Source organism: Sinocyclocheilus anshuiensis, unplaced genomic scaffold (assembly GCF_001515605.1).
Source record: "Sinocyclocheilus anshuiensis isolate Anshui unplaced genomic scaffold, SAMN03320099.WGS_v1.1 scaffold912, whole genome shotgun sequence".
NCBI lineage: Eukaryota > Metazoa > Chordata > Actinopteri > Cypriniformes > Cyprinidae > Sinocyclocheilus > Sinocyclocheilus anshuiensis.
This window is the reverse complement of record NW_015549618.1, coordinates 586,957-608,786: the sequence shown is the minus strand read 5'-3', so window position 1 is coordinate 608,786 and position 21,830 is coordinate 586,957. Positions and strand designations below refer to the sequence as shown.

General features: G+C 42.0%; 2 protein-coding genes and 1 long non-coding RNA gene across 3 annotated transcripts in view; all 3 read right to left on the bottom strand.

The window, feature by feature from the left end:
• LOC107659334 (complement C3-like) overlaps positions 1-14,665 on the bottom strand; it is a 36,875-nt gene extending 22,210 nt beyond the window's left edge. Inside the window, exons 1-7 of the mRNA XM_016448248.1 lie at positions 14,544-14,665; positions 14,267-14,430; positions 6,387-6,542; positions 5,879-5,938; positions 5,629-5,719; positions 5,487-5,538; positions 5,330-5,414 (exon numbers count right to left, since the gene is read on the bottom strand). Of these exons, the coding sequence (XP_016303734.1) occupies positions 5,330-5,414; positions 5,487-5,538; positions 5,629-5,719; positions 5,879-5,938; positions 6,387-6,542; positions 14,267-14,430; positions 14,544-14,577 (642 nt within the window). The 5' untranslated portion in view covers positions 14,578-14,665. The remainder of the gene's footprint in view (positions 1-5,329; positions 5,415-5,486; positions 5,539-5,628; positions 5,720-5,878; positions 5,939-6,386; positions 6,543-14,266; positions 14,431-14,543) is intronic.
• A 315-nt stretch (positions 14,666-14,980) lies between these two features.
• On the bottom strand, positions 14,981-15,324 carry LOC107659335 (uncharacterized). The gene is made up of 2 exons (XR_001630897.1): positions 15,233-15,324; positions 14,981-15,092 (listed from the first exon to the last, which is right to left on the bottom strand). It is a non-coding gene; the product is annotated as an uncharacterized LOC107659335 (long non-coding RNA).
• A 140-nt stretch (positions 15,325-15,464) lies between these two features.
• Positions 15,465-21,607, bottom strand: LOC107659296 (venom factor-like). The gene is made up of 8 exons (XM_016448183.1): positions 21,426-21,607; positions 17,738-17,823; positions 17,479-17,618; positions 16,555-16,764; positions 16,329-16,395; positions 16,033-16,116; positions 15,634-15,837; positions 15,465-15,553 (listed from the first exon to the last, which is right to left on the bottom strand). Exons 1-8 carry the CDS (start codon positions 21,605-21,607, stop codon positions 15,465-15,467), a joined length of 1,062 nt encoding a protein of 353 aa, XP_016303669.1.
• Between the last annotated feature and the right edge of the window lie 223 nt (positions 21,608-21,830).

Sequence of the window (21,830 nt, the reverse complement as noted above, 5' to 3'; positions counted from 1 at the left end):
GCCCATGTCTAGGATTCGTCTGTGCGTAGTGGCTCTTGATGCACTGTCACCAGCCTCAGTCCACTCCTTGTGAAGCTCCCCCAAATTCTTGAATGGATTTTGCCTGACAATCCTCTCAAGGCTGCAACCTTTTCCTACCACACTTTTTCCTTCCACTCAACTTTCTATGAGTATGCTTGGATACAGCACTCTGTGAACAACCAGCTTCTTTAGCATTGATCTTTTGTGGCTTACCCTCCTTGTGGAGGGTGTCAATGACTGTCTTCTGGACATCTGTCAAGTCAGCAGTCTTCCCCATGATTGTGTAGCCTACTGACCCAGACTGAGAGACCATTTAAAGGCTCAGGAAACCTTTGCAGGCGTTTGAGGTAATTAGCTGATTAGGGTGTGACACCATGACTTTCCAATATTGAACTTTTTCACAATATTCTAATTTTCTGAGACACTGAATTTTGGGTTTTCATTATCTGTAAGCCATAATCATCAAAATTTCAAGAAATAAAGGCTTGAAATATTTCACTCTATGTGTAATGAATCTATATAATATATGGGTTTCACTTTCTGGATTTGTAAGCTATAAAGGCAACTCATTATCAGTTATCCAAAACCAGCTATTGCTATCAAGATACAGCCTAAAGGTGTGGTCACAGTAGCAAAAGATCTGTCTTTTGATTGGATTTATGTCAGGATATATGATCGCTTATCTCTCACCCAGGCCATGGCGTTTTTATAGCATTGTTGCTTCATGACCTGTTGCTCCCTTCCAGTCTGGAGGAGCAATAAGGTGTTGTTTCTGGGGCCTGTTCTTCCTGATTGTAGAAAAATGGCTGAGTAATTGTGTGTGTGTGTGCGTGCGTGCGTGCGTGCGTACGTGTGTGTGTGTGAGACCATGTTACTTTTAATGTGGTAAAAGGACATTTTAGGTTATATTGACACCTCAGTGTCAAAATCAGTGTTGTTTGATCTAAAATGTTAATGCTGGACACCAGAGTCCAAAGCTTCTCTCCTATCTGTATCCTACAGAGCTGGGATGGTGGCTATGTGTCTACCTTCCATAACGTGTCAATGTCAAATCTCTAAACGGTTGTAAACGGTTCAGACATCACTGTTTTGATTGTGTGCAGCAATGCTGGAATGCTTTGGCAATACAAATGTATAAAAATTTGTCATGCCAATAAAGCACCTAAAAACTGAAACACAGAATCAAAGCATTCACCAAGATTATTACCTACCACACTTTCTATATCCTTCTGAAAAGGTGTTATGTTTGGGCATGTTCTTTCTAGATCATCTGTATGTGTGAATGCTGACATCTCTGTAGATCAGTACAACCGTATGTGGGCCGCATGTGAAGCAGGCCTAATGGAATCGAAGAGAAGGCAGGTGACATAAGGCTGAGCATCCTCTGGAAAACTCTGAGGGGACAAGACGTCCCCAATCTCATGTCAGTGAGCTTTCCAGCGTAAACCAGGCCCGCATCTGGGCCGAGTTGATAACTGTCCCCAGGAAGACGACTCACTGGCTGGGAGACAGAGAGCCCTTAGCCAAATTGATTTTCAGCCCAAGGTGCTCAGAGGAGAAACAGCCGCATCCACACACTTCGTAAAAGTGCTCAGGGCCAGAGACAGCTTGAAGGGCAGGACTGTATATTGATAAGCCACCCCCTTGAATTAGAATCTCAAGAACGGTCTGTGATGAGTGATTATCTGGATGCGAAAGTAAGCATCTTTCAGATCCACCAATAAAAACCAGTCCCCGGGGCATATCTGTGGGAGGATCTGTTTCAAAGTCAACATCCTCAGCGGCCATTTCATCAGCGGACAGTTCACGTGTTTGAGATTAAGGATGGGCCTGAGCCCGCCATCTTTCTTGGTAACAAAAAAGTAACGGCTGTAAAAGCTTGACTCATTGTCTCTATTGCCCCTTTTCCAAGTAGACTTTGCACTTCAACCCGGAGAACATGTGAATCGTAGTACCATACCGAAGTTTGAATAATAACTCTGAAGCAAGGGGGTCTGCAAGCAAACTGGAGTAACTTGACATGCCCGGCCACTGGACCAAAGTGGTCTGAGTCTTTTCGAGTGGCAAGCTGAACAGAGCTTCCATCGCCCAGAGCTAAGTGGGGGAATGGAGAGCAAGCACGAGACTTCTTTTAAGGGTAGTCCGGGCTCAGCTGGACCTGACCCACTTCTCTTCCTTTCTGCATTGAGATCAGGGCGGCTTCTGTGGCTCAGGGTCCAACATCACTCTGCGGCAGGGTCCCTGGTGCTTAGGTAATAGGTAGAGTTTAGCCATCTGAAGACACATAGCCTGTGATGACCTTTGTGCCGCCGGGAAGCTCTCAGTGAAACCATCCACTGAAGGGCCAAATAATTCCATGGGGGAAACTAGAGAGTCAAGGAAGGTGACCATGTCAACGTCCTTGATCTCCATTAGGTTCAACTAAAGTCATTATAGCATCACCAGGTTGGCCATGGCCTTGCCAATTGCCTGCTCTTTAAAGGCATCAGAATTCGAGCCGGAGTTGTCCATTGTTCTGAAAAGTATGGCCTGAAAAACTTGGAGCACCGGGATCATATGGAGCACTGAGCCAGCCTGGCCAGCCGCCGAATAAGCCCTGCCCTCTAGAGTGGAGCTAGTAGGGCAGAGATGCACAGCGACCACCTGAGGGGGTAGCTTGCCATAACCCCTGTCTTCAGTGCCATCAATGGAGGTGAGGGCAGCAGAAGTGAAGGGATAAATGTGCACTGAGTAGGGGCCGTGACACGTCCTGGTAAGTTCGTTGTGAAATGCCTGGAAGAACGATCCCAGCCTTTGCCAGGAGGATCATTGACGGCATCCTGGCAGGTATTACTCGTCAGCCTTAATTGTAGCAGTATGGAAATAGTCAGGGCATCATATGCACTATGCACTAGGGGTGGGCTAAGTAAAATCAAATGTTTTCAGTAAAGACCTGAATGTTTTACTACTATGCCAGAACCGCAAATTTGCTCTCTGCACATCTAACAGCATCTACTTACATTGTCATTCACTCCCGACAAGAACCGCCTACTGAGGCTCGTACTTCTGTTTGACATGTAAACTGGCCAACCATCGATAAAATGTTACTGCAGCTGCTTCAGGTATCTGTAACTTACTGTATAACCTATCCCTATAATACTGATCTTGCTAATTTGCTACTGAGCCCAGTCACTATGAAACAACAAATATAGATATTTAAAGGGGTCATATGACGTTGCTAAAAAGAGCTTTATTTTGTGTATTTGGTGTAATGCAATGTGTTTACATGGTTTAAGGTTCAAAAAACATTATTTTCCACATACCGTACATTATTGTTGCTCCTCTCTGCCCCGCCTTTCTGAAACGTGTCGATTTTTACAAAGCTCATCGTTCTGTAAGTGTGCTGTGCTCTGATTGGCCAGCTATCTAGTGCATTGTGATTGACCAAATACCTCAAGCATGTTCAATTCAATTTTTCAAAGTTTATTTGTATAGCGCTTTTCACGATACAAATCGTTGCAAAGCAGCTTTACAGAAAATTAAAGTTTCTACATTATATTTAGTAGTAGCTTATCAGTGGTGACTATGTCAAGTTGATGTCCATTTGGCAGAAATGTACAGTATAGCAAAATTTGGTAGTTTTGTATGTTGTTCCAGGGTTGGCATCATCTGAGGTACTCTGAGGGGTTGGCATCATCTCTTCTCAGGTTTTTGGTCATCTCCGATCTTTGTAAGGGTTGGATTCAGACTGAACCTTGTGTAGTTCCTAGTTACCTCGGGATGCCAATCCCGTGGCAGAAACAGAAAAGCAAATAGAGAAAAAAAAATTGTGTAGCAGCTGTTCCAACAAAGCAAAAATGATGTGTTCAACCCAAGCAAAAGAATGATAATGTGCATTTGATCAGATATAACTGAAGTACAAAGGTTATGATATACATTATGTGAATGCTTGGCTAAAGAGATGTGTCTTTAATCTAGATCTAAACAGAGAGAGTGTGTCTGAACCCCGAACGTTATCAGGAAGGTTATTCCAGAGTTTGGGAACCAAATGCGAAAAAGCTCTAACACCTTTAGTGGACTTTGGTATCCTAGGTACTACCAGAACTCCAGAGTTTTGCGACCTTAGGGAGCGTGATGGATTGTAGTGTGATAGAAGACTAGTTAGGTACGCAGGAGCTAACCCATTAAGGGCCTTATAAGTATTTTAGCGTTTGAATAGTCAGTAGCAAATTCTTTAAATATGAAAACATACTTACAGGCTGTGAGTCAGAAGCACAAGACTGTCCTTGCAAAGTTGGATTTGCCCCACTTTTTAGAAACAGCCTTTGTGCACAACCGGTACTCTCCCAGGTTCAGGAAAGAGTCCTCTGTAAAATGCGCTGCACACACTTGAATATTTGGGTTGTACTGTTCAGGAACAGTGTTGTAAATACAACTTAACCACTGATTTCTAGTTGTGTCCTCATTTTGAAGGCCAAACAAAGTAGTTTGACTTTCTCAATGAAACACACAGCGTCTCCACGACATGGCGGCAGCGGCAACAATACTACAGCAAGAAGAAAAGTTATGCCTTCTTCATATATATGCATGAACAGCTTGTAACACTCCAAAGACAAAAGAAAACATGAAATTGTGTCATAGGACCCCTTTAATCATAGAATTATATGCCATCTTTCTAGGACATTTAGGGCATTTAGAGAGATTACATAAACGGTTTGGTTAGCATGGTCTGTGGCAGACTTTTCTTCGTGTAAGGGCAACAATTCAATGAACAAGAAATAAATATTAAGTGGGTTAAATTGTAGAGACAATGTTGTCTATGCTCCATTTCACTAAAGAAAATGGTCCCAAATAAAGCCATGTTGTGCATCTCAGCGGCAACTCACAGCAGTATTTCATTACTGAATTCATTAGTGTTTTTGAACTGACCCGTTCATGAAAACAGTTTCTTACTTTGTTCCTGAATTAATCAGTCATTTTGAAAGAGTCGACTGAATAAATGACTCAGCGACTCATTAAGACGGCGTCTTGCTGTCTTCATTTTTTTTTCAAGCACACAATATATATTGCTGACTATATTTTATATTTTTATTTGAATTATAATTTACTGACAAGTCTTGAATGAGCCCTTAAGCACAAAAATTGAACTTTCCTAAGATTAATGTCAAGGAAAATATTTAAATAATAAAGTCATGACCCCTTTAAAAAGACTAGATTTCGCCCACTAAAATTTGCAGTGCAACGGTAAATATGACTACACCTTAATTATTAAATTTTACTTACATTTTTAGTAAGACTTATGATCTAACAGAAGTGTGTGTGGTCTCACCTGCTCTAAGTCAGAGTTTTCAGGCTCAAAGCCGGTGGGCAAGCCTATATCCAGAATCACCATTCTTCGCTCTCCCTCAAGAGCCCTGACAAAATAAAAAAGCAAAAATTTGACAGCTTGTTCTGCCAAGAGGGTGTGAAACAATAGAAGTGCTTACCTCACTCTGATAGTAAGTTTGTAAGACATTTCAACATCTGGTCGGGGATTTTCTAAAATGGATCACGGATATTTGATCAACATGTTTGATATTAAAGTTTAAAATATACAGTAAGGATTCTTAAACTGTGTCAAGAACATACCATTAGCTTTAGCAATGGAGACATCCAGTTGGAAGCCATTACATGTGCTGTTCTCATACACATCAGGAAGCTCATGGTACACTGTTACTACCTGGGACACATAAAACAGGAAAGAATTGATAGACTTGATAGTACACTAATGTTGTGGGCTGGTATCTTGGTTATACTTTGTGCAAGTGTTTTCATGTGTGTGTGTGCGTGCGTGCACGTGCGTGCGTGCGTGCGTGCGTGTGTGTGTGGATTAATGTACCTCCAAAATTCCCTTGCCATTCCCAGTAGCCACCACTTTGAATTCCTTGTCAACTGGTACCTGAAAGAGGTAATCAAAGTTGGAAAAAGAACTATTACTTTCTAAACCTAAACTTACCAGTGTTTTTTTTTTTTCAAATTGATCCTGACTGATGTCAATAAGTAACTGATAATCTACATCACTTTTCAGGCAGTGTTGGGAACTTTTGAAACGGTAGATCAGTGTTAGGAAATTTGAAGCTGACTGATAACTAACATCTTACAACTCGTCAGCGATACCATTCGCAATGCCTTCTTTAAATAGTCCTTCCACCAATCACATTAAAATAATACTCTATTTTGTATCTTTGTTGTGTAATTCATATTTATGTGTCTTACATTTATTTTTCTTCTTTTTAGTTGTATTTAATATTTAGATTTGAAGCTGACATAAATATCTAAATTTGAAGATAAACATACTGTCTATAAATTCTTCTGTGCTGAAAGAGTGAAAGTCCCCATATGCTCACCTGAGCAGTTTGAAGCTTATGAACCATTTTGGGAAGGAAGTTCCACAGAGTAATTCTGTCACCGGGCACATGGAGCTCCACCCTTAATGTACGTTTAGAAGGAGGAGGCCTCTTTACCAGGTACTCAGCGAGGGCTTGTAGTACTACCATAGTGGACTGGGGATTTTAAAAAAGGATAAAAAAAAGTACAGCATTTAAAGCATAAAGCATTATTATGATATCTTGTTAGAGGACACTAATTATCAGTGTTGGGGAAAGTTCCCTTTAAAGGGTCCCTATTATGCCCTTTTACAAAGTCTTGATTTGGTTTTTGGAATGTACTAGAATAGGTTTTCATGCTTGATTGCTCCAAAAAAACGCATTATTTTTCACATATTTTACATAATTGGAGCAAATCTCTTCCCAGTCTTTCTCAAAAGCCCTGTTTAGCTCCTGTGTCGATGAAGACTCCCCTTCTAAAATATGAAATGTGCTCAGTGTGTTGTGATTGGTGAAACGCTTAGATCGTGTTCCGTAAATGACAAGCCCCTTACCATAACTGTGAGTTTCATCTGCTCAGCTGTAAATATTAACGATGGCATCAATTTTGCCATACCAAATCGAGCCCAATTCAGACCCTGAGAATGTTTACGAACAAGAGGATTGTGCAGAACCTTTGCAAGCACTGATTTTACTGGACATTTCAGAGTGGTATGTTTTTTTTTTTGGTAATTTTCTTATACATTTTATATACAATGTTAAACATTTAAAATTAAGTGCAGTAACTGTATAGGAAAAGTGCAAAGATAATATGTACTCAATGTAGTATTATTTAATTACAACGGTATTGCATTAACTGCAGTAAAACTGTTATACATCTGCAGGAGAAGCTTTTGTGTGTAGTCGGAATTGCAGTCTGTTAGGTTCTGGAAGCTGTCCTTTGTAAAATGTGCAGCACGCAGATAAATATTGGAGTTATATTGTTCAGGAACAGATTTAAAAATAAGTTTGTCTGCCTTAGGGAGGCCAAACAAAGGGGTTTTGGAACCAGGGTGGAAAAATAACCATGGAAATAACACACTACTAAAGCAGCTCTTCTTCTTCTCTAGCACAACTCAACTTCACTGTGAAGAATCAGTGGTTAAAATAAATTTTTTCCATGATACCAAAGCAATACAATTCGAACCTTTTGTTGTGTGCTCGTCATTTTACCGAGGACTGCTTCTCTAATCTTGGCTTTTATCTTCTTTGGCCTCTAATCTTATTTATTTGGACTAACAAGTGTCTTCGAAGCATAATTTGAAAGTACGATTGATGTTATGTGTACATTTTAAAGCGAGTGCTCAAAATATCTAGTTTTTGTGCTAATATGTGATGTATACCTAGTGCAGCTTTAGGTTTCTAGGTAACCACAATATTACTGTCTTACTGAAATTCGCTGTGAACCCACTATTTCCTAAGAATGTGTCGACTAATGTAGACGTTGTTCTAATTACTTCGTTTAATAATAAATAATGTAACAGACATATTTTGGTTTACAAACTGTGTTGTTTCATCAGTTACAAACTGTGTTGTTTCATCAGGCTAACGTATCCACCATTATTATTTTGTTATGTGTTTACAGTTTAGCAGCTAAACTTTAGCTGTGGGCACGATTCACTTGCATAAGTGTTAAACAATGTTTTTATGTCATTATTTTAAGAACAGATTGGAGCACTATATTATTGTTTTATGTAAAGGTACGGGTTTCCAGGTTTTCACAACAAAACCCGCCTAATTACTCAAAACTGTCCCAAACGCACTTCGAGGGGGGTCCCCAGGGGTCCGCGTTCCAGGGTGTAAAATACGCACTTTTTGTCGGGGTTCCTCTGGTAAATTCGCATTCCCTGGGCTAAATATCACGTTATTGGGGTCGCTTCAACCCGCGGACATCAAAAACAACCGCGGACTTGGCAACACAGATGGTAGTGCTCGCTAACTTGGTCAAGTACTCCTCTATGTGCCAATCACAACAAGCTTGGCCAGCTGACCAATCAGAGCAGTGTAGGCTTATGGAAGGGAGGGGTTTACAGACATTATGCTCAAAGCTGATTCAAACGAACCATTTCGAAATCATTGACAAATGACTATTGTAACGGCCAAAACTATGTATTTGCATGCATCACATTATAATGCGGTGTGCCCTTTAAGAGACTGATCACTTAACTTATAACGCACGCTATGTGGTGGTGACGTAGAAGGACTACGTGCCTGTGTAATGAGAACCACTATGGATGATAAGTTCGCTCTGCCTTCTTGTTATTATTTTGTCTTGACGTTTATTTGTAACACTAAGAAAGAGTTAATCTCTCATGTATGAGAGGAGCGCCTTGCCGTTTACCAGCCATTAAATGTGTGGGACACCAACTCTTCGTTTTCCATCTCTTTCATTTCATGGATTTAACGAGTTATCCGAGTCAAAGCGTTACAATTGGCGCCCGAACAACTGAAGCTGGACCCGTCATCTATGTGGAATCTACCGCGATGAAACCCTAAATCTACGGAGTTGGGGAGCTGTGAGAGTGTTCAATCGGCATCATGGGAAGATGGTGAGATTAGCTTGCTAACGCTGGGTGCCATGTGTGCGGGGAACGCCTGTATTTCTGCTTGAGTGGATGACGCAACTTTTTTTTTTGATGTGAAGAGGACATCGGATTAATTTAAAATATTTAGACTTTGTGCTTAATCGGACATTTTGATATCGATCACAAGCTGATGATGACGTTTTTTTTGAATGAGATAATTTGATTTGCTTTTTGAGGGAGTGATCGAATTGCTAATTTTTCCCGGCCTGTTTCCCAAGTGTAGACTGACGTTTTGTTTATAACCTTCCTGGGGATATTTCAGTGTGCGTTGAACTTGACTGCGCACGTGAAGCGAACTTGACGCACAAGCGAAGAAAAAGATTTTTCTTTTCAAAGACGATTCGGGGTTAATTTTTGTGCATTGGAACTGCGTTTTGAACATTTTGAAGAAACAATTCACCCGTTGGAACAGTTTTTCTTCATCGTGAACTGAATTTACTTATGCTGGACTGAAGAGTAGTTTCTAACTCTGGACATATTTGCATGGTCAAGTAACTTAAAAACATTTCATTCAATTTAAAACAACATTCTCTTGCTCTGGGTCTGTTGAGGTAAAAACACAAATCTCACATAAAAGAGACAGTGAAAAGGTGTGTGGTATTACTACTATTACTAACTCAAAGGGATTGTTGATGTGAGGTTGAAGATTTTATTGATGGTGGGTGCATTTTAATAGCAGGTTGTATTTTTCTGGGTTAGATTTAGAATTTTTACACTTGCTATATTGTTGTTTATGTAAATGCACATTTACTGTGATGGCTTCTCACCCAGACCTTAACACTGACTTGACCTACACATTACCAGATTCTGCCCCCAGACAGAGACAAAAGTTACCACAGCGAGTGTGCCTGGAGACTCAAGTGGAACTCCTACAAGCTGAAGTATCTGTATTGCAAAAGTGCCTCAACGATTCTCTCCAGTTGCAGCAGAGTATATTAAGACGTTTTGGTCCTCCTGATGTCGACACCCCTGCAGTGCCATATGCGCAGCTACCTCCTATGGCCAGCTCTACACCACACAGCCGTGTGTGGACTATCGTGGGTTGAATCAGCTTACCGTGAAGGACTCTTACCCATTACCAAGAGTCGATGAGTCCCTTGACTTCCTTTCCACAGGGACATTTTTGACTACAATCGACCTTGCTCGGGAATACTGGCAGGTCTCCATGGCGAAAGAATCAAAACCTAAGACTGCTTTTGTTTCACACTGTGGGCTATTTCAGTTCCGTGTGCTTCCATTTGGTCTGTGCAATGCACCAGCGACCTTTCAAAGACTAATGAATAGTGTCCTGGCTTGTCTCATTTATAGGTGCTGTGCAGTCTACTTGGACGACATTGTTGTGGCTTCACCCACTTTCAAGCAACAACTCGATGACCTCAGGGAAGTCCTTTCACGGCTCAAGTCTGCCGGGTTGACCATTAAACTGGTCAAATGCCAGTTTTGTCGCAGAGAGCTCACCTTCTTGGGGTACCGTTTCTGTCCACGTGGCGTCCTGCCGGACCAGGACAAAGTGAAAGCTGTTATGGACTTTAAAACTCCTGTCAATGTGAAGCAAGTGAGGCAGTTTTTGGGCCTATCAGGCTATTACCGTCGGTTCATACAGGACTACGCCCGCCACGCTGAACCACTGTTTGCGCTCACTAAAAATGATTCTCCTTTTGTGTGGGACAGTGCCTGCCAAGACGCCATGAACCTGCTGAAACAAAAATTAACTTCGGCACCTGTGCCCTGTGCTAAGTTTTCCTGACTTCCCTCTACCGTTTTTTGTTCATGCCTGTGAACTAGGAGCTGCGCTGATGCAGAGAGATCTGCATGGCAGAGAGGTTGCTGTGGCATATGCTAGTCGGGCCCTGCATAAATCAGAGAAACCTTATTCCACACCCGAGAAAGAGTGTCTGGCTGTCATTTGGGCCCTTGAGCACTTTAGGCCTTACATTGAGGGTCTGCATGTCACAATCTTCACTGACCACAGTGGGCTCAAGTGGTTGATGTCCCGTCCCAACCCCACTGGCCGCCTTGCTCGTTGGGCCCTCCGCCTTCAGGACTTCGATTTCAATGTTGTCCACAAGCCTGGATCTCGAAACAAAGTGCCTGATGCGCTGTCGAGGAATCCTCTAACAGATGATGTGCCACCAATGGACCTCCTTCCTGACTACGCTGTGATTGGTGGTCTGGATCTCCGTACGCTATCTTCAGTAACTCTTACGGATCGATCTCATGTCAGGCAATTACAACTTGAAGATCCAATCTCAGGTAATCTCCTTCGTAAAATGGAGGCAAAGCTCCAACAGGGTAGCGACGGGGATGATTGCTCTCAATATTCCATTCATGATGGCTTGTTGTACTTTAACAATCCCAAACCTGCTTGTGGCATCCACCCTTTGAAATGTTTAAAGCTGTATCATACTGACAGATTGGATCTGAAGTAGTAATTTGTTTGCTTGTTCGAATTTCTTGTGTGTTTAAATGTTAATAATAAGCTGTTCTTTCCTTGTATAGCAATGGGAATCTAGAAAGCATTGTTCTAATTCTTGTTTTCATGTGTTCGGAAAAAAAGAAAAGAAAATTGTTTTGCACTTATGGGTTGGTTATGCAAGCTTTTGTTTTTATGTGATATGTCTTTGAAAAGCATACTGTATAATGTGTAGCTTGTACTGACATGTATGCCAGTTATTGCCTTCTGTATGTGAAACATGTTATGAGTTGATGGATTTCCAAGTTTCCATGTATGGAGCTGAATTTAAACGTTGTCCTCATGTTGTGTACGGCTGGGGACAGCCTTTTTCTTTCCGGTGGGGAATCTGTAACGGCCAAAACTATGTATTTGCATGCATCACATTATAATGCGGTGTGCCCTTTAAGAGACTGATCACTTAACTTATAACGCACGCTATGTGGTGATTACGTAGAAGGACTACGTGCCTGTGTAATGAGAACCACTATGGATGATGTTCGCTCTGCCTTCTTGTTATTATTTTGTCTTGACTTTTATTTGTAACGCTAAGAAAGAGTTAATCTCTCATGTATGAGAGGAGCGCCTTGCCATTTACCAGCCATTAAATGTGTGGGACACCATCTCTTCGTTTTCCATCTCTTTCATTTCATGGATTTAACGAGTTATCCGAGTCAAAGCGTTACACTATGTATAAATGTATATTCTGAGAAAATTACAATATTTTCTGACCTTAGATTCATTTAAACCTGTTGTAGGGGACTCTAACACAATATTAGGACACTTTAAAAAACCATATGACCTGCTCTTTAATATTCTGGATTAAGCAGTGACAGTCATTTCTGATTCTGTACACATTTATACTACATTTTAATGTAATATGTTTGTTTATTCTGTTTTTAGACTAATATTTAATACACTTTGGAAAGAAGGTCTACTCTCCTCGTCCTTTATGTCCTGACCGACACCCAGTGTGTATACTGCTCATACTATTAGAACCAGAGCCTAGCAGTCCCTTTTCCTCTGCAACATTGGTCCTTCGAGTCGGATGCGGTGGTCATTCCTGGTAACATGGAGTCTAGTGAGAAGATCATTGGAGCAACCCAACCAAAACATCGAACAGGTCCACCAGTCCGACTCCAAGACTTTAAAGTGCAGTATGTAGGGGGCAGACCTGTACCTGAACATTTTATCTCACCTCCCTGGGAGGCACCTGTCCATGAGACCCCTCTCCAGTCATCATGGTATTATCCTGAGTACTTCTGTGGTGAAGCTGCTCCTAATACTGGCCCTTTATTAAAGGATTAGTCCACTTCCAGAATAAAAATTTCCTAATAATTTACTCACCCCCATGTCATCCCAGATGTTCATGTCTTTCTTTCTTCAGGCACATAAAAATAATGTTTTTTGAGGAAAACATTCCAGGATTTTTCCCAATATAGTGGACTTCTATGGTGCTCAGTTGATTGAAGAATATCTGTTAAAATGCAGTTTCTCATCTTTGTTTTACCTTTTTTTTTGTAAAGGGGAAGTACTGACCCAGTGTTTACAAAGTGAACGTGCAACGAAGGTCAAACGCCCATCCTGCCATGTAGACCAGCAAGAGCTGGCCCCATCAGCTGATGAGGAAGAGCGGCCTGAGCTTCCACCTTGGCCTGAGCCTGAGTCAGATCTGTGAAGGGGTATGGAGACTTTAAATTTAAACAAATCTGGCACAGCTACACACCAACCAGAGGTACCTAAGAAATTGAGTGTCTCTCAAGCGCACTCTTCACAAGCATACCCCCCCTCCTACATATTATTTTCACCATCTCCAACACCTGAAGAACTCAAGTTATTCTCCTCATTCTGCAAAGCCCTCATATCTAAAACCCTTAGGGGCCCAAAGGTCAGTTTCTTCCCCCTGACTTGGGTCCATGCCTGCTCAGCCAAGTCACCTAGCATCTGGGGTTAGAGTCGAACAATGCACTTTTAGCCCATACGTCAGTGTCCAATCATGTGTATAAAGGGCCTACTCCTACCATCCAGTAGTTCAGCCCAAGTGAGTTTGCCAGACTTCAAATAGCCTTAGAGAATCTGCTTCCTTCAAACTGAACTCTTTAAATATCAGATACTTGTGGAGCACTTAAATTTAGATGAAGCTAAGCTGATAGCTGTTCGATGATAGATGCTTATTTGAATTCGCTTACCCCATTTACTGATACCATGGGGGCCCTCCAGAGAGGTTCGGTCAACCCCACCAGCTAGCTGTGAGGAAAATGTCCAGTGTCCTGGAAGTCCCTGATATGAAGCGTGGAGATGCAGTTGCATTCTAGAGGTTTGCCCTTCAGGTACAGTCATTAGTGGGTTTGATGAAAACTTTAGAACCCGAGGGTAACATTGAGCTGAATTGTGGGTCCCAAGTCGCATGTCTTTTGAGCAAGCTTCCTTCGGAGCAGCGAGTCGAGTTTTGCCATTATACATTACGCTAACCTGGCACTGTACCTTCTTTATATGACCTCTTTGACTGGCTCCGCTATGATTAGTGGTCTAGTGGCTTTAATGTAGAGATTGCCCCACGAGGAGTTCAAGATAGACAGAACCCTAGATCTGTACAGAGTAAGACAGGAGTCATTCTTCATGGGGTTGAAGAGGCTCAAAATTTAACTTCCCTGTCATCTCAGAAGGTCAGTTATGACACATATAAAATTGTATAAATTGTAATTGTATAATATACAATTTGTCCCTGTATTATCAATATAATATAAATATATAGTGAGAGGCTAACGAGTCAAACGGGATATATTAACATTATTGCTTCTGTTCCTTTTTTTTTTTTTAAATACCTGAGTTGAGCCATACCCTCCTCCGATGTCACGTTGCTCATTTAACCATTGAAAAGGGGCAACTGACTCCTTCATATGACCTTCTTTGATCAGTGCTAACAATGCATAGCCAGTAGCTTCCAGTGTGAAAAAGCGATTATCAGAGTCAGTCCAGTGGGTACGATCTGTGGACAGAAGACGACAGTTAGAAGACAAGAGGAGAGAGAGACTGACCTTGTGAAACAGTACCTATTGGAAAGGTAACTGTTTGCAAAATTTAGGTTACATATTTATGTACCCGGTGAGGCAAACTTTAACAGCATGCTCTTCATGCAGCCATGGTTGGATACTGCTAAAGCGTAGCATGCTATAGCCACTGTGTACGGCCTCTTCAGTCGAGGGAAATTCTCCCTTAGATACTCCGCTGCTTTACTGGAATTGCCCTATATTGATTAACAGGAATATTATCAGAAGCATTTCGGAATCAGGACCATAATCAGGGCATGTAAGAAAAAATAAATTTTTTGAATGGCTTGTTACCTTACATTTCAGAAAAATTAAACGTTTGATTCATTTCTTGATTCATCTCTATCCTTTTTCTAACAGCGTGTGTGAACGTGTTACCTCAGTTCAGAAAGTTTGTGTGTGTTACTTTTATGCTGTGAATGCACATGTATGTATATGTGTTAATGTCCCACTTGTGTGTGTGTTTGTAAAGGAGAAAGAATTAAGTTACCTGTATTTTGAGGCCTGGCTCTTGGCAGGTAACAGCATTTTGTGCCTCTGCCAAAGCAATGAGCACGAATGCGGTCAGAGACACTCTGGATTCAGAGCCTCGCAGACCTCCCTTTATACCAACACAGTGAACATAACGACATATGTTAGTACTGTGAGAAAGCATTCAGATAGCAGTTTTACCCTTTTATTAATTATTATGAAACTACTGCAATTAATGTAATCACATTTATTCTCACAAACAATACTCACCATCATACTGGTGTCATAGACAGGATTGTCCTCCTGAAAGGATCCATCAGGACGCTGTTTATTCTTGAGCAGGTACACCAGAGGGCCACACAGATTCTTGTCATTGATGTTTATAAACGATTTTACCATGGAGAAAACCTTCACCACATACGCAGTGATCCTGAGATGGACAGAACATAAAGACACAACATGACAGACACATGTTCAATGTGAAGCTGTGATCAGTAATGTGTTAGCATGAGTACCATGTGCTGGTGCCTTCTTTGGCATAGGGAGGGTATGAGTCATCCTTTTTTCGATAATTAAGTTGATTTTCATAACCTATAAAAAATGAAAATATAAAAAAATAATCTAAAACATCTGAAAGAATGATGTTCGTTCATATTTGAGTCTCATTGCACCTGTCTCAATGTATTTGATGGCCTCTTGTCTGCGATCTGTTCCCACAGCGTCCCAGTTTCCACTGCGGTCCAGGTAATGGGCGGCAATGAGTGGCAGCGTGATTCTGGCCAGGTTCTGCTCCACACACCCGCTGGGCATCCGGATCAACGCTGCCAGAGAGTCCTCCTTAATGGAGTTATCAATGCTGTCTGCCAGCAAATCACCTGTAGAGACACACACATAGACAATTTCCTATTTCTACACAGCCATACTCTTTACTAATGAAAAATAATATCTATATGTGAGTTGTTAATATGTCAAAAGTGCTTAATTAGCAACAAAGAAAGGAGACATTATCCAAAATATAGTCATAATAATCTTAAATATTATCTGATATAAATTCTAAAATAAATACAAACCTCTGACATTGATGAATGCCTTAGGCTTTGAATTTGGTACCACTGATTTTAACTCCATTTTCTCCACTTTTATCACCTGTCTCCCTGATAATAAACACAAATGAAAAATTCTAAAAGAATAAAATGCACCAATAACACACAAACATCACAGAAATAAACATTCATTACAGAAAAACAATTAAAGAAATATATTAATGTATTCACAAAATACATAGACAAAAGCAACATTACTTCCAAAACTATTAAATTTGTACATCTAATTATTGTTCTGAAAAAAAAAAACCCTGCAAGCTCACCACTGTCTCCTTTCTCAGAGGGGTTCAACACAAAGCTCCTTGACTTGACTCTCTGGATGCCTTCTACCTAAAACACCAGACACAGCACATGCCACACACACACACACAAAATACTTGTGAAATGTAGTTTGATACACTTTCACAGAACACACAACATGTATTATGTAATATATATCACAAAACTGTTTCCATAAGTAAGTGTGAGATGTTTTAGGAGCCCGCTCACTACCACACGTAGATTCTTCCTCACTGTATCCGCTTCAATAAAAGAACGCGCAATGGCTGTGACCTGTAGAGGGAGCTCCCCTGTTTTAAGAGGGATGATGGCGTATGAAATGAGCTTGGAGGAGCCGGCCGGTACCAAAACCTGCTGCCTGTGAGCTCTGCTAAATGCCACACTAAACATGTATTTTGTCTTTTCCAGGATTACCATTACCTGCAAACAGACAGAGTGTTCAGGGCAGGTTCATGGATCATTTGTTCACGTATGGCACCCCTGTCTTGTGTAGTAATGTGTAGTCACATAATATGACATTTACATTAAATGGTCCAATGGTAGGCTTAAAATTTGTGAGCAGAAGTTGTGCTGAAATGTCAGTTTATCCTGTTAAGGTTGATTCTAACTTCTTTGACCTCAGATAACAATAGGTTTTCATTAAAATACGATACATGAAATAACATAATAGATATTTTTATATGTAAATGACATTCAGATACCCTATTGAAATTAATAAAGAGTGAAAAATAAATATTATTATTAGGATTGATTTTATTTGGCATGCACATAGAGGTGCGCTGTTTAGATTGGGTTTGTGTTGAAGAGCGCCAAGTCATTCATTCACAATGTACACAACATTATCATACATGTCTAAAGGATTAAAGCTTGTCAGGTAAAGCATGAGTTTATTGATGCAATTCAGTCAATCAGCTGTTTTATTCCAACTGTTTTATTCCTGGTTGGAGGCTTACATAATTATTTAACTTATATGTAGAATTATGTTTCAAGTTTTATGGTTCAACCCAAAAATTTGTAGTAGTGTGTAAGTTGTAACTTTGTGCCTTTTTACGTCGCAACTAGTAAGTTGTAACTTACTCACAGCTTGTGCATAAGCCTGAAGTCAGAATAAGGTGAACAGTCAGGGAAACTTGCCTTCAGGTTTTCATTCCCGTAGTTGTGGACCACAGCTTTGATTTCCACATGTTCATTTCTGGACACTGAGTGAGGCAGCCGCAGGTCTATGAAGAACGGCTTCCACGCCTGGACGTTATGCAGTTCAGCTACACAGAAACCTACAGTGCATCATATGGTTCAGTTGTATATGCAAAAACCAGAGATAATCTAATTCTGCTGTCTCTGCCAAGACAAACAAGAGGCGGACAGACAGACAGACAAGAACAGAGCTGTTTACCTATCTCAGTTGAGGCACTGATGGCTAGAAACCCCCACTGAGTGATACTGTCAGGAAGAGTGGTGTTCACTGGAAATACAGCCAACCTGAAATAAATGTATGAAAAGTCACTCTCAACAATGACTACGTGTGATCAAGGTCTTCAGACTCACTAGAAACTTCTAGGAAAGTGTTACAGCTAGTTGGAACTAAAATCTGCAGGAGCAGAATCGGACACCTTTGGTTTACATGCATTGATTTTCATCAATCCAAATGAATACCATCTAATTACCGATTCTGAAAGTTCTGTTTATATAAACCCTAAAATTTGCAATCCAATTCATATTTTTGTTTACAAGTGCATTTATGTTTTCCGAACAAATCTTCAGTGCATGCGAAGTGCATATACATGTCACGTCACTGCACTGCACATGTGCTCAAAAAATATATATTTTTGAATCCGACTGAAAAGATAGTCATATTCAAGTGTTTACATGCAAATTTTTTCCCATTAATTGGATTTTTTTCAGGTTAACTCCAACCCTTTCAATTCAACTGAAATTTCATTTGGATCAAACTCATTCGGATCAATTGACCTATCGGTAAGCCCCTCCTCTCGAACGCAGATGAACCAATGGCAGTCGAGTATCAGTTGCACGGGGAGCGGAACTCGGACATCTTTAGGTTTCAGCGCCATAGAGAAACATTGGAAGATCCGAAGCTTGCATCGGTTTAATGGTGCTTATGCAACAAAAATGGAAAAACAATGTGCCTAGGGTACTTGTAACACTAATTCCAGTTATCCTGAGAGGATAGGCAATGTAATTTATTTTATTCCATTTCCTAAATCCAACCAAAACAGAGCAAAATGTCCCTAAGCATTCAACCCCAATCACAATGAAGACGAAAACATTCATTTTCTGGTTGTCATACTCTCATTAAGTAACACTTTTCATGTGCTCAAGCAGAACGTTAATGTCATCTTGTGCTTCAGCAAGGTATCTCTGGCTAAAACTAGCTAACGTTAGCATTAAAGTTAGTGAGTCCATGCTAACGTACATAGCGAACTTTTCTCACGTCATGTACCGTGCAGCGAAAGTTAAAAACACATAAACGAAGGTCTAAATTAGAGTGCCTCTCCATATTAATCTGGTTAAATGTAAATTAATTTAATCTTACTCTGCGGTATATGAACGGGATGTTGTCATTGCGATCGTGACTACCGTAACATAATTCTCCCGTTTGCATTGTGGTCTGTATTTTTACATATTTATTTTAATATCTTTTATATATCCCTCCAGGGCATATTTAAGTCCCACTTGAAGGTCCATCTGTGTCCCAAATTGATCAGAAACACCTCGGAAGAAGGTTTTCACTGACAGCCGTCACACAGTGAGCAACTCTGTTTGTTTGACCGAGTGAGCAACAGTAACTAAGGGGGATGGGGCTTACCGATAGGTCAATTGAGGTGTTTACTAAAATAACGCTCTCGGTTACTCACGTAACCTCGGTTCCCTGAGATGAGGGAACGAGACATTGCTATGGGAATTACCCTTTCCTCCAATACTACTGAAGCCTTATTGAATCACACCAGTGAAACTGGCCAATGCCGTTAAAGCGCGCGAAATATGAGGGGCTCCCACTCTATATAAAGCAGCGCTTGTATGTCATCCATTCAGAATCTCGACTGAAGCAACTTGGCATTCAAAGATCCTGAGCTAGGTGACACGGAAATAAGAGCAATGTCTCGTTCCCTCATCTCAGGGAACCGAGGTTACGTGAGTAACCGAGAGCGTTCCCTTTCGATTCGGTCACTCTACATTGCTATGGGAACGTATAAAATCCCGCCGTGTCACAGCGATGGCCGTGTCGTGGCTCGACTAAGTATGTCAAGTTTCTCATACGGAACCGTAATGACAGCGGCAATGATATTGGCGCTCTTGTTAAACACAGCTCAGGTCTACAGGACCTAGTCGAAACCATGTAAAAGTCAAAAGTAAAAGTCACTAGACGATGCCGCGTCGCACCAGGGGCGGAGGTAACACCAGTGAAACGGAGAATGCGAAATGGCTGCATCTCCGGCGCCATCACATATAGATTAGTTAAGGTTTGTTTAATTTCAATGAAATTATGCGTTATGATGCAACGGCTGTACCGGTGCTCAACAATGTGATAAGTTGATAGGGACAGCATTGAATTAGTGGTACGTCAATACAGGGGTGTATACGACCTAGTCGAAACCACTGAGGCAAGCAGCTCAGATCATAACTGAGGCTGAGTAGGCGCCGTGTGCTGCTCGCACTGACAGTATGTGAGGCAAGCAACGACACATCTAGGTTATAAAATCTCGCGAAAGTGCTGGGTGACAACCAGTCTGCCGCCATGCAAATGTCCTGAATAGATATGCCATTTACCCAGGCCCATGAGGACGCGAGTCCACGGGTTGAGTGCGCCCGAACCCCTATAGGACATTTCACGCCCTTAGAGCCATAAGCTAAAGCAATTGCGTCGACGATCCAGTGTGACAGCCTTTGCTTGGACACAGGCAGGCCTTTTGTGCGCCCTCCAAAGCATACAAATAGCTGTTCCGAGAGCCTGAACTGTCTAGAGCGCTCTGTATAAATGCGCACTGCATGTACAGGGCACAGCAAAAGTGTATTGAGCGGCTCCGTCCCGGCCAGTGTTTGGGGATGGAAAGCAGATGACCTGCGCTTTAAATGGAGAATCACCTGGCCCGAATTCAATACACGAGTCGTCAATTGACAGTGCCTGCAGGTCCCCAACTCGCTTAACAGAGGCCAGCGCGAGCAGGAGCGCTGTCTTGAGAGAGAGCGCACGCAAGCTCGCTGATTGTATGGGCTCGAACAGGCTTTTTTGGGTAGTTGAATGGGTCTTCGCCCCGCGACCCGCACCAATTTGTGAAAACTCTCCATTTATGTGCGTAAAGATGTCTAGTGGAAGGAGCCCTAGCCTCAGAGATTCTCAGAGTGTTCAACACGCGCTGAGGAAGTGCATCTGTTATAGGCAAGCTCCGTCGAGCGGCCAGACATGAAGGATCCATGACTCTGGATTAGGATGCTATATCGTTAACTGTGCTTGAGAGAGGAGGTCTCTCCTCTCCACCAGTTCTGGGAACCACGGCTGACTGGGCCATTTCGTGCCACTAACAGAACAGATTCCCTTTCCTCTCTGATTTTGCAAAGCACGAGAGCCAGAAGTTTCACTGGAGGAAAAGCATACTTGCGTACTTTCGGCCAGCTGTGAGCTAATGCATCCACTCCCAGGGGAGAGTGTGTCAGGTGAATAAAACAGCGGGCAGTGAGTGTTCTCCGCTGATGCGAAGAGATCCACCTCCGCCCTGCCGAATACACTCCAAATCATATTGACTGTCAAAGGGTGTAATCTCCACTCCCCGTGGATTACCCCGCCCCTCGACAGTAAGTCCACGCCATAATTCAGGCGTCCGGGGACATGTACTGCCCGGATGGAGAGGAGGTGTCAATCTGCCCACAGAAGAAGGTCTCTCGCCAGCCGCAGCAGCGGCCGCGAGCTCACGCTCCCTTGGTGATTTATAGATGCTACCACTGTCATGCTGTCTGTCCTGATGAGAACGTGACGGTGGAGAATGTCCGGGAGAAAACACTCGAGCACTAGGTGTACAGCACAGAGCTCCAAACAGTTTATGTGCCACAACTTCTCAGTTTCTGACCATGTCCCGAAGGCTGGTCTTCCGTCGCCCAGCCCGTGCTCGATGCATCTGTTGTAACAGTCTTTCTCCTGATCACTTGGCCAATAAGAACACCCCGGCGATACAGTGTCATATCGCGCCAAGGGGTGAGCGCATCCCATCAGTTGCGCGTCACTTTGATGCGCAAGGTGCCCGTGCGCCATGCGCTCTGTGGCATCCGGCACATTAGCCAGAGCTGAAGCGGTCGCATATGTAGGAGCCCTAGTTTGCACACTGTCGAGGCGGCAGCTATCTGGCTGAGCGTCCTCTGAAAGCATTTCAGCGGGGGAGAGTGCCCTAACTTTAAGACTGTAAGAGAGCTGATCAGTTTTTGTGAGCGTACCAGCATGCTCTTTTGCATATTCACAGTCAGCCCTAAGCTCTGAA